We start from the raw sequence: 15,724 nt of genomic DNA on the forward strand, positions 1-15,724 counted from the left end.
TAATTGACTTTCTCTGCTTGACTTATTTCACTTAGCATAATCCCCTGCAGTTCCATCCATGTTGATGCAAATGATGGGTATTCATCCTTTCTGATGGCTGAGTAATATTCCATTGTATATATGAACCACATCTTCTTTATCCATTCGTCTATTGAAGGGCATCTCGGCTCCTTCCACAGTTTGGCTATTGTGGACATTACTGCTATGAACATTGGGGTGCATGTGCCCCTTTTCACTACATCTGTATCTTTGGGGTAAATACCCAGTAGTGCAATTGCTGGGTCATAGGGTAGCTCTATTTTTAACTTTTTGAGTAACCTCCACACTGTTTTCCAAAGTGGCTGTACCAACTTGCATTCCCACCAACAGTGTAAGAGGTTCCCCTTTCCCCACAACCTCTCCAGCATTCGTTGTTTCCTGCCTTGTCAATTTAAATGATAAGTAGCATATATAGGCAGGTGAAAGGGAGTTAAGATTAATGTGAAGGAAAAAGGTTTCCTAGGCTAAGGGAACAAATGTAATTTGAAAAACACTGCGGAAGAAAATGATACTTTTAGTTAGGGGAGAAACATTTCTGTTTCTATGCTTTGGAAGTATAACACCTCTTGTTTTCTTGAACTTTGAACTGTATGCTAGAGTATCTTGTTTTATGGAATAGGCATCTCTTTGCTGAATAATTTATAGTTGTATAATTTTCTTATTTTGGAGATTAAAAACTTTTTTCAGTAATTGTTACCAGATAGAGAAGTAGAATTACAAGCTGATAAAAATGATTATTTGGACATTATTACATAGAGGTTAAGTGGGTAGTTCTGGGAATAGAGTTTATATTTTAGCTATCTTTTTCTTAGTTCTGTTATCTAATTGAGAATTTCTCACTCAGGTTTCAAAATAACTTTTTGGGTGGTTAGTCCCCCACTGTTGTCCATTTGAAACAAATTTGGTTAATTCATAAAATAACTACTGGGAAGTTGCTAGTTTATCAAGTAGGTACCTGAAAATGGGATAGATGACTTAAAGTAGATGAATTGTGTTTTGTTACATCTTAACTCTTAAGTGTAAAATCTTACTATCCTTAAAAAGTTTTAGTTGCTGCTGTTTTGTTCCAAATTTCCAATTTTGGAATGTTGCCTATAGTGTGATATCAAGTTACTAATAAGTATTATAATTTTATAATTCTCCTGACAATTAAGAGTATCTAGTGATTTCTTAAAAATACATGAGAAAGAAAATGGTTCATTAAACAAGGCTGACATTTTTCTGAACTATTTATAAAAGTAAAAGCCTTTCCTTTTTGGTTGCCAAGGTGCTCTGTTATTTGATTAGATGTGTTCTATTGAATAGAAATCCAAGTTTTGTTAGAGCTCAACTTTTAAAATTTTTCCTCGTTAAAAAAAAAAAAACATGCTAAGTACTTCTTATTAGTGTTATTAATTTGAATAACATGAATGCTTTGAATCAGTCGGCCTACTGTGTTCTCTCATTACCTTAAATAATAATTGTATGATCTGTTACATTGCATGTTTATGAAGTACTTATACTTCATCCTAAGGTAATTATTACTTAATGTGAAGTGTAATTTTTAAGCATTCATATCTTTTTTCATTTAGGGTTATTTTCCAAGAGTAAAGTAACATTTAAACACATCTGATAACTTGGGGGGGAGGGAGGAGGCCGGAGGGTGGATGTGGGGAGGGACTGGTGGCAGGTGGGGGGAACTTTAAAAAAAAATAATAAACACATGATAACTTATTTTATATATGATTTTTCTAGGGCTGCTTTGGAAGAAGTAGAAGGAGATGTGGCAGAATTGGAACTAAAACTCGATAAGGTGAATTTTACTTTAAAATTTTTTAAAACATTAATTCTTATTTTCCATTAACAGTGATTTGGGCCTTTAATACTAAGTGGTTCATGTTACTTTTTTTTTATCTCTATGAGGATAAATGTTATTATCCCAATTTTACACATGAGTAAATTGAGGCTACAGACATAAAATAGCTTGTTGAAAATCTAAGGGCCAGAGCAGGAATTTGAACAGCATCTGACTTCAAAGCTAACTAGATGTCCTTTATATTGTTGGAACTTTGTTTTCTTCTTCTCCATCAAAAAGATTGCATGTATCTTTTTGATGCTTAGTGGTTTTCATACATAACCTGACCATTCTTGTTTATAAATGTGGGTGTGGACACATTAAATATAAATAAAATTTAAAATACTGATTCCATTTTTTAAAGCTAATGCCAGAAATGCTTAGTATATATTTAATAATTGATATTAAGTGGTCATATTCTATTTGAGGGTAAATGTTCATTGATTCCTATCTTCTGTCTTAATTATTGATCATCTTTTTTTTTTCTCTACCCAAGAAATATTGCTATAAAGCAGGAAGAAATATGAGAATGAGTAAGACATGGCTTCTGGTTTCAAGTAACCAGTAACTGTTTAGTGAAATATCTTTCTTAAAATTTATGGAGATAAATCAGATGCACATACCTGAAATACCTTTTCTGAAAATAACTTCCTACTTGTTTAATTATTATTGTAAATGGTATTGCTATGTAAAGCAGTGCTTCTCAAACTGTACTGTGCATAGGAATCACCTGGGGATCTTGTAAAAATACAGATCCTGATTCAGTAAGTCTGGGGTACCTGAGATTCTGTGTTTCTAATCACCTAGATTCCAGGTGACACCAATGCTCTTGTTCCACGGACTGCACTTTGAATAGAAAGATATAAAATAATTAAGCTGAAGGTTTTCAAATGTTTTGAAATCATGAAATATATGTATGTATATAATGTAAATGGTATAGAGACTATATAAATTAGTAGTATTAATTATGAATGTAAAACCAAAATTTTAGAAAATAGTAATTAGTTATTTTTGTGTTGTACTCTATAGTTTTTTAAACACTTTGATATATAGTATGTTCTTTGATTTTTACAATAATTCTGTGAGGTAGATAAGACAAGTGCTATTATTTCCATTTTATAGATGAGGATACCAAAGCCCAGAAAGTGAAGGGGACTTGCTTCAAGTCAGAGGTAGAAGAGGCAGAACCAGGGTCAGGACTCACATTTTTATTTTTAGTTCAGTGCTCTTTTTGTGCACCACTGTACTTCTGGATCTGTATTGGGGGGGTACTTTGCCAGTTGGAAATTTTTTGAGGAACACTGAGAAGCTTCTTGGCAAGTGTTTTTTTAAAATTAGTGTTATAATTGGGCGCCTGGGTGGCTCAGTTGGTTAAGCGACTGCCTTCGGCTCAGGTCATGATCCTGGAGTCCCAGGATTGAGTCCCGCATCGGGTTCCCTGCTGTCAGCAGGGAGTCTGCTTCTCCCTCTCACCCTCCCCCCTCATGCTCTCTCTCTCTATCTCATTCTCTCTCTCAAATAAATAAATAAAATCTTTAAAAAAAAATAAAATTAGTGTTATAATTTTTGGTAAGGATATTTTCAAAAATATTTTCAAATATTTCTCTTTAAAATCACATATAGGATTATTATTGTTGTTATTATTATTTTACCCAGAGGTATTACATTTATTTTAAACACTCTGAAATAAAGTTTTTAACCATAAGGTAGGCAACAGAAATATAGTCTTGATTTTCTGGTAGATTTATGAGAGACTGTGTAGAAGGACAAGGCTTTTTTTTTTTTTTTTTTTTTTTTTAGATTTTATTTGAGAGAGCGAGACATAGAGCATGAGCAGGGGAGAGATAGAGAAGCAGGCTCGGCTCCCCAGTGAGTAAGGAGCTGACACAGGGCTTGATCCCAGGACCTTGGGATCATGACCTGAGCCGGAGGCAAATGCTTAACTGACTGAGCCACCTGAAAGACACCCCTGAAAGACAAGGCTTTTTAAAGAATCATAGAGTAGTCTAATCAGGATATCTATTCTTTTTGGGTAGAACTGCATGTAAATCATGTGAAACATTTTGTGTGTTCATTGGGGGGGTCCTTAAAATTTGAAGTATCTAAACCGATAGAATCCACTAACAGCATTTTTGTTACTGATTTTGCTTTTGTGAGCAGCTCCTCCCCCCACCCCCACCCCCCTTTGCGTCAAATTTGGTTGAAGTTGGGAGACTGGTAGAATCTTAAAACCAAGAGATTCAAGTTTAAAACAAATTATTAAAATATTGGCAATCAGTACTAAGATCTCTAAGCCCTTTCTAGAGTATTTATTACCCAAAGGCTAATAAGGGCATCATGGAAATTTTAGCATTTAAAAAAATATTATCTTCCACCCGAATAGAAGGTCTATAGTTACTTTTATATTTCTCTAGTTTAAGATCTTGATTTCTTATAAAATGTACCTCTCCCAAATTCTTAAGTTAGTATCTATCGTTTCTCTTTAGAATTTTGAGGAGTTAGCACAGAGAGGAGAACCAGAGAGGAGGAAGAAATGGTTGTTATTAAAGGTGGAGGCATTGAAGGACTAGTGGAGGGGAGGGGTTGCCCAAGATTAGTTTAGTGATTTCATAACTTTGTGCAAGGCAAATTCCAGCTGTAATATCATTGTAAAATCATGCCACCAACAGGTTAAACTAGCTTGATGACTTAGCTTTTATTTATTTTGCTTATAATATGTTACCAATAGTTACACTCATTGTGGAGAATAATGCTTTATGAGTGGCATTGTTCTGCTGGGTCCAATGATTTGTCCGTTCTGCCAGGCATTCTGGCATTGACAGCACGGTAGAGCATCATGGTGGCCGTCTAGATGTAATTTCTGTATCTGGTACATCTTCTCACTGGAATGTTTGTTCCCTCTCTGGTGAGCAGATCCTCTTTAAATCACAGCTCAAGTACTACCAAACTTAGGTTCTTTTTCTTGTATTGCATTCTTTGTTGCACACACTTCCATTTAAATTATTATAATATTATTGTAGTCTTTGGGTTGTAGCATGGTCTAATAGTTAAGAACACAAAGCCTGGAGTAAGGCCACCTGCATTTGAATCTGGCTCTACCACTTACTAAGCTATTTGGCGTTGGGCAAGTTCCTCAACCTTCCTATGCCTCAGTTTCTTCATCTCCAAAAAGCAAAATTAGAGTTTCTATCTCGTAGGGTTATTATGAGAATAAGGTGTTTTAGTATATGTTAGTGCTTAGCATGGTTCTTAGCACATGTTAAGTTCTAAATAAATGGTAATGATGGTGTCTCTTCAGCAAATTATTAGCTCCTTGAAGATAGTCCTTGAAGAAAAAAGAAAACCCTCATTTGATGCACACCATGTATCAATTGCTAAGTTTTACTTATATTATCTCCAACTGTCACAACAATGTTGCAAAGTTGGTATTATACCCAATTTGCCCATGAGAGAAATGAGACTTAGAGAGGTTGTTATTTACTTAAGGACGGTCAGCGGATAAGTTGTTTATATCCTCATCACCTGGAAAAGCACCTATGACATACATATCACTTAGTACCAAAGAACTTTTGAATGAATTGGGGCTACTAGCTTGATAATTTTGACTAACTTGACATATACTCTTGGGTAAGAATCTTCCCTCTTTGTAGGCTTATATTATTCAGTTATACCTGTCATCAGTGTCAGCTACTAAGGATTTTGCTAGCTGGCATAGTTTCTGTCACCAGGTCAGTCCTTCCTCCTGCATAGCTGCAGTGTATGTGTGGCTCAGCTATATGACAGTTCCAATATCTCTCCAACTCCTGTGATAGTGACCTCTATTCTAATTCTGATACCTGTTTTCATGGTCATAGCTATGCCTTACCATTCAAAGTTCTCATCTCGGAAATCTGGAATGCTGATCTCTTACTTTCTTACTTGAGACTCTAGTCTTTCCAGTTCTCATTTCACTCCTACTTCTGTTCTTCAAGCTTAGCTAGCCCTCTAGTCTTTCAGTCTATAAACTTCTGATATTTTAGACACTTTAAACTCCCCTTTCAGTACATTTTTTTGGGGGAGGGTAATTTTTGGAGATAAAATTCACCTGACATAAAATTCATCATTTTAAAATGTACAGTTCAGTGTTTCCAGTGTATTCACATTATTGTGCAACCCTCACCACTATCTAATTCCAGTGCATTTCCATTACCTTAAAGAGAAATCCTGTACCTGTTGGCAGTCACTCCCAATTCTCCTCTCCCTACATCCTCTGGCAACCACTAATCTACTTTCTGTCTGTATGGATTTGCCTATTTTGAACATTTCATATAAATGGAATCATAATTTTTCCTTTTGTGACTAGCTTCTTTCACTTAGCATGATGTTTTTAAGTTCATCAGTACATGTTGTAACATGTTCCAGTATTTCCTTTTTATGGCTGAGTAATATGCCTTTGTATAGATATACCGCATTTTATTTATCCCTTCATCACTTGATGGACATTTGCGTTATTTCCACTTTTTGGCTAGTATGAATAATACTGCTATGAACCCTTTTAGTCTACTCTTAATTTTATTCCATCATATTTTTCTTCTGGATGCCTTCATTTCCCTTCCGTAACACCTACTCCGTAGAATTCTCACTGTATTAGTCTAATCATCTGTATTCTCTGTGTCATATCTCGGCTGTAAAGCCCTGTAGGAGAAGTTACACAATTGTTTGGTGAAATCAACTGGTGGAGTTACACATTCCTGGAATTCTTGATGTAAAACAAATTTTCCAAGACTTATTCAGGTTATCTTGTTATCTTTAACAGCTGTTATACTTCTGTTTTCTCATGATTTATCATTTTGTTCTTCTTTCTTAATAGATGACTTTGACTCTATCTTCCTTTTGGTGGGAACATTTTTATTTCTTGCTCCTAATCTAGAAATTTAGAATATGTCCTCTTTTTCCACTTTTCCTCCCATTTGAGTGATAAAAGTATCCCATTTCCTATGTAATTCCAAACTCTTAACTTCTCAGGACTTTGCTTTAGCCATCTTTCTCCTTTTCTTTCTCTACCACCTCTTCATTTTAAGTAGAAAGTGTTCAATTTCCCTGGAACAAAAACAAAATAAGAGAGAAAACCAAAAGCAAACAAGAAAACTCTGACAAGGAAATATAAATCTTTAGTAATTACCATGTGCCAGTAATGGTTTGTGCTAAGATCTTTATGTGCATTATCTTAACTCTTTTATAGTAATCTTGTATGGTTTGGTACCATTGTGATCATTTCAGACAGAAGAAACTTAAGGTTACTGAGGTTAAGGTCACTCAGGATCATTTAGATGGTTAAGTAGAGCAGCAGGATTTGAACCTAAACTGACTGAGCCCACAACCCTATGTTTTTAACCATGATGATGTTATATTACCAGCCTCTCTCCTTCAGTTATCATGGAACCTTTTAATTTAATTATTTTAAAATTATTTAATTTGTTGAATAATACCTCCTATGTGATACAGATTTCAAAGATACAAAAGTGTGTACCCAATGAAAAATTGGTCATCCTCTCATCTCTTTCCTAAAGGAGAACACTTGTGTCCTTCCAGAAATTTTCTAGGCATATAAAAGATTATAAATATTTGTCTTCTTCTCTCCCACTACAACAAAAATATTAACACTGTTCTACATTTTGCCTTTTGAAAAAATACATCTTGGATTTTGGTTTCTGTTATTAATTATTGAGCTGCCTCATTCTTTTTAATGGCTGAATTGTATTTCATTGTATGGATATATCATAATTTATCCAGTTGCCTATTGATGGACGCTTAGATTGCTACCTGTATTTTACTGTGGCTGCAGTGTATGACTTCACATGTGTGTCATGTGGTTTATGTGAAAATATAACTTTATAATACTTCTCTAAAAGTGGAATTGCTAGGGTAGAGGGTATGTGTTTAAAATTTTGATAGCTCTTGCTAAGTTGCCTTACATAGAAATTGTACCAGTTTACATCCCCCCTCCCATAAATGTATAAGAGTACCTGTTTCCCCATACCTACCCTCTCTAAAATAGCAAGTTAATAAACTTTATAATCTTTGCTATTATGTAAAAAAAAAACAGTAATTTACTCTTTGTAAAAGAGTAAAATACTCTTTTACTATGAGTGAGATTGAATTTTTTTTTCATGGGCATAGTATGTATTTGAATTTTCTTTACTGGGTATTATCTGTACATAATCTGTTGGCCATTATTTTTCTAGTGGCTGGTTTGATTTTCAGAAATGATTTGTATCCTCTTCTTATAGCAGGGAAATTAGTCCCTTATGATTTGTTGCTAATACTGTTTTCCCATATTGTTGTCTTTTGACTAAGTTTGTTTTTTTTTCCTAATAAAAATGTTTTATTTATTTATTTTTAAATAGACTCCATGCCCAGGGTAGAGCCAAATGCGGGGCTTGAACTCATGACCCTGAGATCAAGACCTGAGCTGATATCAAGAGTTGGACACCTAACCAACTGAGCCACCCACACGCCCTGAAATTTTTATTTTTTTTGTAGTTGAGTGGATTTGTTTCTTCTATGACTTTTGAGTTTTGCAACTTTCTCAAAAAGACTTTTCTTACTTTGAGATTATAAAAAATATTACCTCCTGTTTTAGTTTTCTGATTTAATATTTCATGTTTAAATCTTTAGTCCATCTGAAAGTAATTGGAGTGTTTGGAATTCAACTTAGTTTCTTTTTTTCTTTTTTCCCCATTAGATGCTAATGTCCCTATGTCATTTATTGGATCACTTTTCCCGCTACTGGCTAGAAGGTTACTTTAATCAAGTACTGCATATTTGTATTGCTTTCTTTTTTTTTTTAATTTTTATTTTTTAAGGTTTTATTTATTTGACAGAGAGATAGAGAGCACAAGTAGGCCAAGTGGCAGGCAGAGGGAGAAGGAGAAGCAGGCTCCCCGCTGAGCAGGGAGCCCGACGCAGGGCTCGATCCCAGGACCCTGGGATCATGACCTGAGCCAAAGGCAGCCGCTTAACCGACTGAGCCACCCAGGCGCCCCTGTATCGGTTTCTTGACTCTGTATTCTGTTCCAATGAAAACGTTTGTCTGTTCATGTCCATTACCAGAATTGTAATTACTATACATTTTAATAATATATAAGGCTAATGTTCCCATCACATTGCTCATTTTCAGTTATTTTCCCTCTTCTTGCATGTTGGTTACTCCATATGAATTTTAGAATTAGTTTTTCTGGTTTTTAAGACATTATTTTTTGTAATTTTCTATTTATTTGTAATTTTCAAACTGTTTAAAAGACTGATCTCTGCCAGCATTTCTTGTAGTGAGTTTTTTGGAATGTTGTTTCTATGAGCATGCTTCCTCTGAAGAGAATTCCACGCTAAATATTTTTGAGAAATGCTGCATATTATACTCTTCTAGGACTCACAACACCCATGAGTATATCAAAAGCTCTTTAAAGTTCAGCAATAAAGAAATCTATTTATCTCTTTAAACCCAGAGTTGGCCAGATTTATTTTGTCACAGGATCCTCATTTTGGTATAGGATGTTCCTGTAGGATATTCTGTAGAATATATATTGGGAAATATTGATCTATCATCATGTCTTCCTTCATCTACAGTTCATAACTCACTGTAATCTGGCTAACAGCCCCCCAGTCAGTTTCTCTTAACAATTATTCTTGCCAAGGATGCTGGTGACTTTGTCACCAAGCTCAATAGACATTTTTAAAGTCTTTTTAAAATTTGACTTTATGGATTTTCAAGCTGTTCATCATCCATCTTTTGATACTTTGTTCTTTTTGTACTTTGGTGAAATTATTCTCTTGCTTTTCCTCCTACTTTTCCTCTTCCTCTTTCGTTTCCTCTGTGAGGTTTTCACTCTGCATGCTCTGTCCCCTGCTTTCTGTCTAGGTTGTAGCACTGCAGCACTGATAACTATATATATGCTGATGACTCCTCTCTCTATCTACACCACAGGCCTCTTTTTTGAGTTTCAAACATCTGTTTTCACGTGTTTGATCAGCTTTCCACTTGGCTTATATCACAGGCCCATCTAGTTCAGGGCCACCTCACAGGCCTAACACAGTGAAAACAAGTCTTTTGCTGGCCAGTTTAATGTGTCTTTGTGTGAATTAGCAGATACAGTCCATGGCAAGCAGAGCTCAGGCTGGATTTCAGCTCCTATTTTTTTCCCTCGGAGGGACACAGTCTACATAACTGTACTACATAAGGGTACTCGACTGTAATTCTTGAATTTGTCTCTCCATTTCTCTCCCTGCTTACTGCCTTAATTCAGCCTGTCATGGTATTTGGTCTAATCCCCTTATCTTTATTCTTTCTATTTCCCTGTCTTTACTTTTGCTCCTTTTAGGTCATCATTCTAAGATGGAACTCTGGTGAACTCACCAGTTAGTGTCTTCACTTGTTTCTTGTTTCCTTTCATTCAAAATGTGAACATCTTAGCATTGCACACAAAGGCTTGTCCTGATCTGGCCCTTGCATACATTTTCAACATCACACCTTTAATGCCCCACACTTTCACACTGCACTAAGCTACTTAGTGCCTCTGGTTTGCCCTGCCCAGGTAGGTTCTGGGCCTTACTTAGTACATGCTCTTCCTAGAGTAGTATCTTCCCATTACTCTTGTTTGATTGGCTAATTTTTGTTGGTCTTCAGGGCTTTTCTTAAGTGTTCTTTACCAGGAATCCTTCCCTGATGCCCATAGTCCTGGTTAGATGTTCTTCCTTTGTTCGATCATATGTGGTTTTGTCATGCATAGCAGTTGTGTTTGTGCTGTACAGAATTTATCTGCTTGTCTACTGGTTAGAATTAGAGCTTCTGAGAGCTGACATTATGTTTTTCATTTCTGTTCTTCTAGGCCCTAGGGTAACAGTTTTAAATTATACTCCTGAGATCCTTTAGATGTTTTCTAAAGTTCTTTTTTTTACTCTTTACCCTCTTCTTGGTGCCCCCACCATTACCCTCTTAGCATCCTTCCTTTATCCACTTTTTTAAAATACATGTATTCACCCAAGATTTAATTTTTTAAAGAAAATGTTCTGTGTTTGAATGAAAGGAGAAAAATAAGGAACAGAAAAAAGAAAGGGGGGGGAGGAAAAGAATTACAGAGAAAGAAAGATGAAACAAAGTCTAGATTTTAAGACTAGCACAATGCCTAAAATCGTAGGCATTGGCGAAATATGGTTGATTAATCAATTCAGATGTTTGTGTTCATAGATTGACACTGAAATGCCTCGCATGATTAACCCAACATACCAGTTTACTCCTCTTTCCTCCAACATACCACAGGTTTTGGGTTTTTTTTTTTAAGTATTTTTTTAGCATACTGGTTGTTCTACCTGAACTTCCCTGTTCTTCCTTCTAAGAGGTGCTTAATAAATTTTTATGGAGTTATGGGATTGAATTTGACTTGATAAAATTATTTGTTGTTACCATACAGCCCGTGGGTCCTAAAGGGTCAACTTTTTTTGGTACAACTCTCCTATGAATTTACTTTGTAAGTCAGAGTTAAAAAGAATAATTTCAGTTAGTCCATTTTGGCTTTATTGATGAACCATAATTTATTTTAACTAGGCTAACTCATGTTAGCTATTGGTATAATTATTTTCAACCTGATGTAATGTTTTTCTTTTTCAGCTTGTGAAACTTTGTATTGTGATGATTGATACCGGAAAGGCCTTTTGTGTTGCAAATAAACAGTTCATGAATGGAATTCGAGACCTGGCACAGTATTCTAGTAATGATGCTGTAGTTGAGGTTAGTATTATTAAAATTAGTTAATATGATAAATTCAACAAAATATTAAAGAACTATGCATCCATTTACCATATTAGTAGTTATAGTGGTCCTTAAAATTAGGAGTAGAAAAGCTATCACCTACTGGTGTTGTATAATCTTGTTTTCTTAGTTAGAAGTTGATGGTTGATTTGCATTGTGAATAGAAGTTTACTTCTGCTAGGTGAGCTGAATCATCTACAAGAGGACCTGAGTAGGGAGAGGAGGACTATGCTTGCTAGTAGGAGCTTATAGGGCAAGCAGAGAGCATTTAAATCTCAAGAATAGTATCTAACTCTATGTATGGGGTTGCATAGGAAAATTCTCGTCAGCTAGCTGTGCTGGGTTAACTTAGACCACTTGCTGTACTATGTGGTATTACGGTATTTCTTCCATGAGGAATAATACCTGGTTAGGTAATGGGTGTGCTTTGATGATGATTTGGTTCATGGATGTCTAAATGGGCACAGTCTTGATACACTCTATTTTACCTTTAGGTTTATATGTGCCATTATTATTTGTTAGCCTACTCCTATTGATATGACAGTACTAATTCTTTGACTGTCCTACCACATGTGCACTGGTCCTCTTTGCAGAGCATGCCCCTGACGCAATGCCATGAAATCATCCTTGGAAGTAAATGTTATTGTTTACAGTGTAACTAGATGTTTCTGTCAGAAATGCAGAAGTAACATTTTTGTGACCTATTTTCGTGGCTCTTAAATGACTTGGTTTTTCTTTCGGTTTCTTTCTCATAGACAAGTTTGACCAAGTTTTCTGACAGTCTTCAGGAAATGATAAATTTTCACACAGTAAGTGTCAGTAAGTAGGTATTAGTATGACCATGTAAATATTTAGTACTTTCCTTGAATGGTGGTATTTTATAAAATTACTTAAGTTGTAATTCAGTAACTTTGATTTGCCAACTTTTTAGTTGGTGGATCTAAAATGTGTGTATGTGAGTGTGTCTGTGTATGAGAGAGAGAGACATTTTATTTCTCATTCTAATATAGTGAACTTAATATCAATGAGGTATATACCCATAAAAGTTATTTTTTTAAGTTGTGCCTTTGTGAGTTTTTAAGGAATTATTTTAAGAATGAAGAAGTAAAAGCCATTATTCTAAGTTTAGTTACTTCTTTTAAGATACACAAATATATCCCCTTTGTCTAATCAGTTGCCAGGATTAAAGACTGCTGTATTCCTTGAGCTATTTATATGTGCATTTAAGATTTGAAGACTTTTATTCTAGTTATTCATGAGGGCAAAAGATGCTGTTTTTTTCTGTTTTCCTTTGCTAAGAGCATTTATTTTTATGATTATAACCAATGCAATAAAACCTAAAATCAGAATAAGAAAAAACCAAAAGATTTAAGGGCTTTTATCCCTCAAGAATGAGGGATATATACTACTTTTAGAATGTCAGGAAATTCCTTTATAAATTCTGTAAAAGTTTACTGAAAATGTTGTAGCTTGTAAGTTATATACTTCTTTTAAAAACAATTTTTATTGAGGTATAATTGACATGTTAGTTTCATGTGTATAGTGATTCCATGTAACGATTCTATATTTGCCTATATTGCAAAATGATTACCACAGTAAATTTCACTTAACTATATGTATCACCACATATAGTTACAAATTTTTTTCTTGTGATGAGAACTTTCAAGACCCACTCTCCTACCTACTTTCAAATATGCAGTACGGTATTATTATTATTTTTTAGAAGATTTTATTCGTTTATTTATTTATTTGAGGGTGGGGGAGGAGCAGAGGGAGAGGCATAGGCAGACTCAGCACTGAGCTCAGAGCCAGACGTGAGATCATGACCTGAGCTGAAATCAAGAGTCGGCTGCTTAACTGACTAAGCCACCCAGGCACCCCTGCAGTACAGTATTATTAACTATAGTCATCATGCTGTACGATATGTTCCCACAACATAGTCACTTTATAACTAGAAATTTACACCTTTTGACCCCCATCACCCCCACCCCTGCCTCAGGCAGCCACCAGACCCGTCTGTTCTCCATATCCTTAAGCTTGTTTTTTTGTTGTTGTTTTAAAAATTTTACGTCTGAGTGCAATCATACAGTATTTATCTTTATCTCTCTGGCTTATTTCATTTAGCATAATGCCTGTAAGGTCCATCCATTTTGTTGCAAATGGCAGGAGTTCATTAATTTTTATGGCCGAGTATTATTGCATTGTATGTGTATCTGTATATATATATATATACATCTGTATCTATATATCTATATCTTCTTTATCCATTCATCCAATGATGGACATTTAGGTTGTTTCCATGTCTTGGCTATTGTAAATAATGCTGCTATGAACATGGGAGTGCAGATATCTTTTCAAGTTAGTGTTTTCACTTTCTTCCCATAATACCCAGAAGTGGAATTGCTGGATCATATGGTAGTTCTAATTTTATTTCTTTGAGGAACTTCCATACTGTTTTCATAGTGGCTGCACCAATTTGCATTGCCACCAATAGTGCACAAGGGTTCCCTTTTCTCTGTAATCTCATCAACATTTGTTATTTCTTGTCTTTTTTTTGTTTTTTGTTTTTTGTTTTAAAGATTTTATTTATTTATTTGATAGAGAGAGCACAAGCAGGGGGAGCAGCAGAGGGAGAGGGAGAAGCAGACTCCCCGCTGAGCAGGGAGCCCAATATGGGGCTCAATCCCAGGACCCTGGGATCACGACCTGAGCCGAAGGCAGACACTTAATGACTGAGCCACCCAGGCACCCTGTTTTGTTTTTCCTTGTCCTTTTGATAATAGTCATTCTAACAGGGATGAGGTGGTGTCTCATTGCATTTTGATTTACATTTCCCTGATGATTAGTGATGTAGAACATCTTTTCATGTATCAACCATCTGCATGTTTTCTTTGGAAACAATCTATTCAGACCCTCTGCTATTGAGTTGTATGAGGGTTTTTTTAATTTTAATATTAACCCCTTATCAGATATATGATTTGCAAATATTTTCTGCCATCCGGTAAGTTGCTTTTTCACTTTGTTGTTGGTTTCCTTTGTAGTGCAGAAACTTTTTAGTTTGATGTAGTCCCACTTGTTTATTTTTGCTTTTGTTACCTTTGTTTTGGTGTCAAATCCAAAAAAATCATTGCCAAGACATGTCAAGGAGCTTACTGCCTGTGTTTTCTTCTAGGAGTTTTATGAGTTCTGGTCTTCCATTCAAGTCTTTAATCTATTTTGAGTTAATTTTTGTGTTATACGCTTTTAATATTTTTAAAAGCTTAAAATATATGACTGTCATATAATTATTTGGTGTTTCAAAATTTATTAGCAGCTGTTTATAACAAGAATATCAGCACTTATATTCTTTAAATTCTGCTAATTTTTGGTTCTTAGTATATTTGATTTTCTTTTTTGGTCAATAAATTAAGGATAAAGTTATCTGATAATATTTATTTTAATTGTACTTCAAATTTTATCTGTACAGAAATTAGCATGTACAAGTATCTGCTTCAGTTCCTGATTTCAGTTCTTTTGAGTGTATATCTAGGTGTGAAATTACTGGTTCATATGGTACTTCTATACTACTTCCTTCTTGAGGAACCACTAAACTGTTTTTCACAGAACCTGTACCATTTTACATTCCCACCAGCAATAGATGAATGTTCCAGTTTTTCACATCCTTGTCAACATTTATTATTTTCCATTTTTTTATCATAGCTATCCTAGGAGGTATGAAGTAGTGTCACTGTGGTTTGGATTTGCATTTCTCTAATGCTTAATGCAGTTGAGCATGTTTTCATGTGTTTATTGGCACATGATATTGTATATCTTCTGTCATCATTACCATTGTTGCCCATTCAACTCCTTTGACCATTTTTAAATTGGAATTTTAAAAATTGAATTCTTTGTATATTTTGGATATTAAACTCTTATCAGATAAGTGATATATAAATATTTTCTCCCATTCTATAAGTTGTCTTTTCACTTTCTTGATAATGTTCTTTGATGCACAAAAGTTAATTTTGATGATATTCAATTTATTTTTTCTTCTGTTGCTTCTGCTTTTGGGGTCATATCCAAAAATC

At 34.9% G+C, this 15,724-nt stretch overlaps 1 protein-coding gene across 13 annotated transcripts in view; it reads left to right on the forward strand.

The window, feature by feature from the left end:
- The window catches only part of ACAP2 (ArfGAP with coiled-coil, ankyrin repeat and PH domains 2), a 137,028-nt gene that overhangs the window by 35,909 nt on the left and 85,395 nt on the right, over positions 1-15,724 (forward strand). For 12 of the 13 annotated variants that reach the window (XR_004299806.1, XR_004299807.1, XM_032406873.1 and 9 more), the window contains exons 2-4: positions 1,774-1,831; positions 11,517-11,636; positions 12,413-12,466. Coding sequence is in view for 11 of the 13 variants with exons in the window: in XM_032406873.1 (XP_032262764.1) it covers positions 1,774-1,831; positions 11,517-11,636; positions 12,413-12,466 (232 nt within the window). In the remaining 2 variants the exon portion in view is untranslated. Of the gene's footprint in view, positions 1-1,773; positions 1,832-2,895; positions 3,066-11,516; positions 11,637-12,412; positions 12,467-15,724 lie in introns of those variants that run through there. The other variant, XM_032406878.1, reaches the window with a different exon arrangement.

Source organism: Phoca vitulina, unplaced genomic scaffold (genome assembly GCF_004348235.1).
Source record: "Phoca vitulina isolate PV1807 unplaced genomic scaffold, GSC_HSeal_1.0 scaffold8, whole genome shotgun sequence".
Lineage (NCBI taxonomy): Eukaryota > Metazoa > Chordata > Mammalia > Carnivora > Phocidae > Phoca > Phoca vitulina.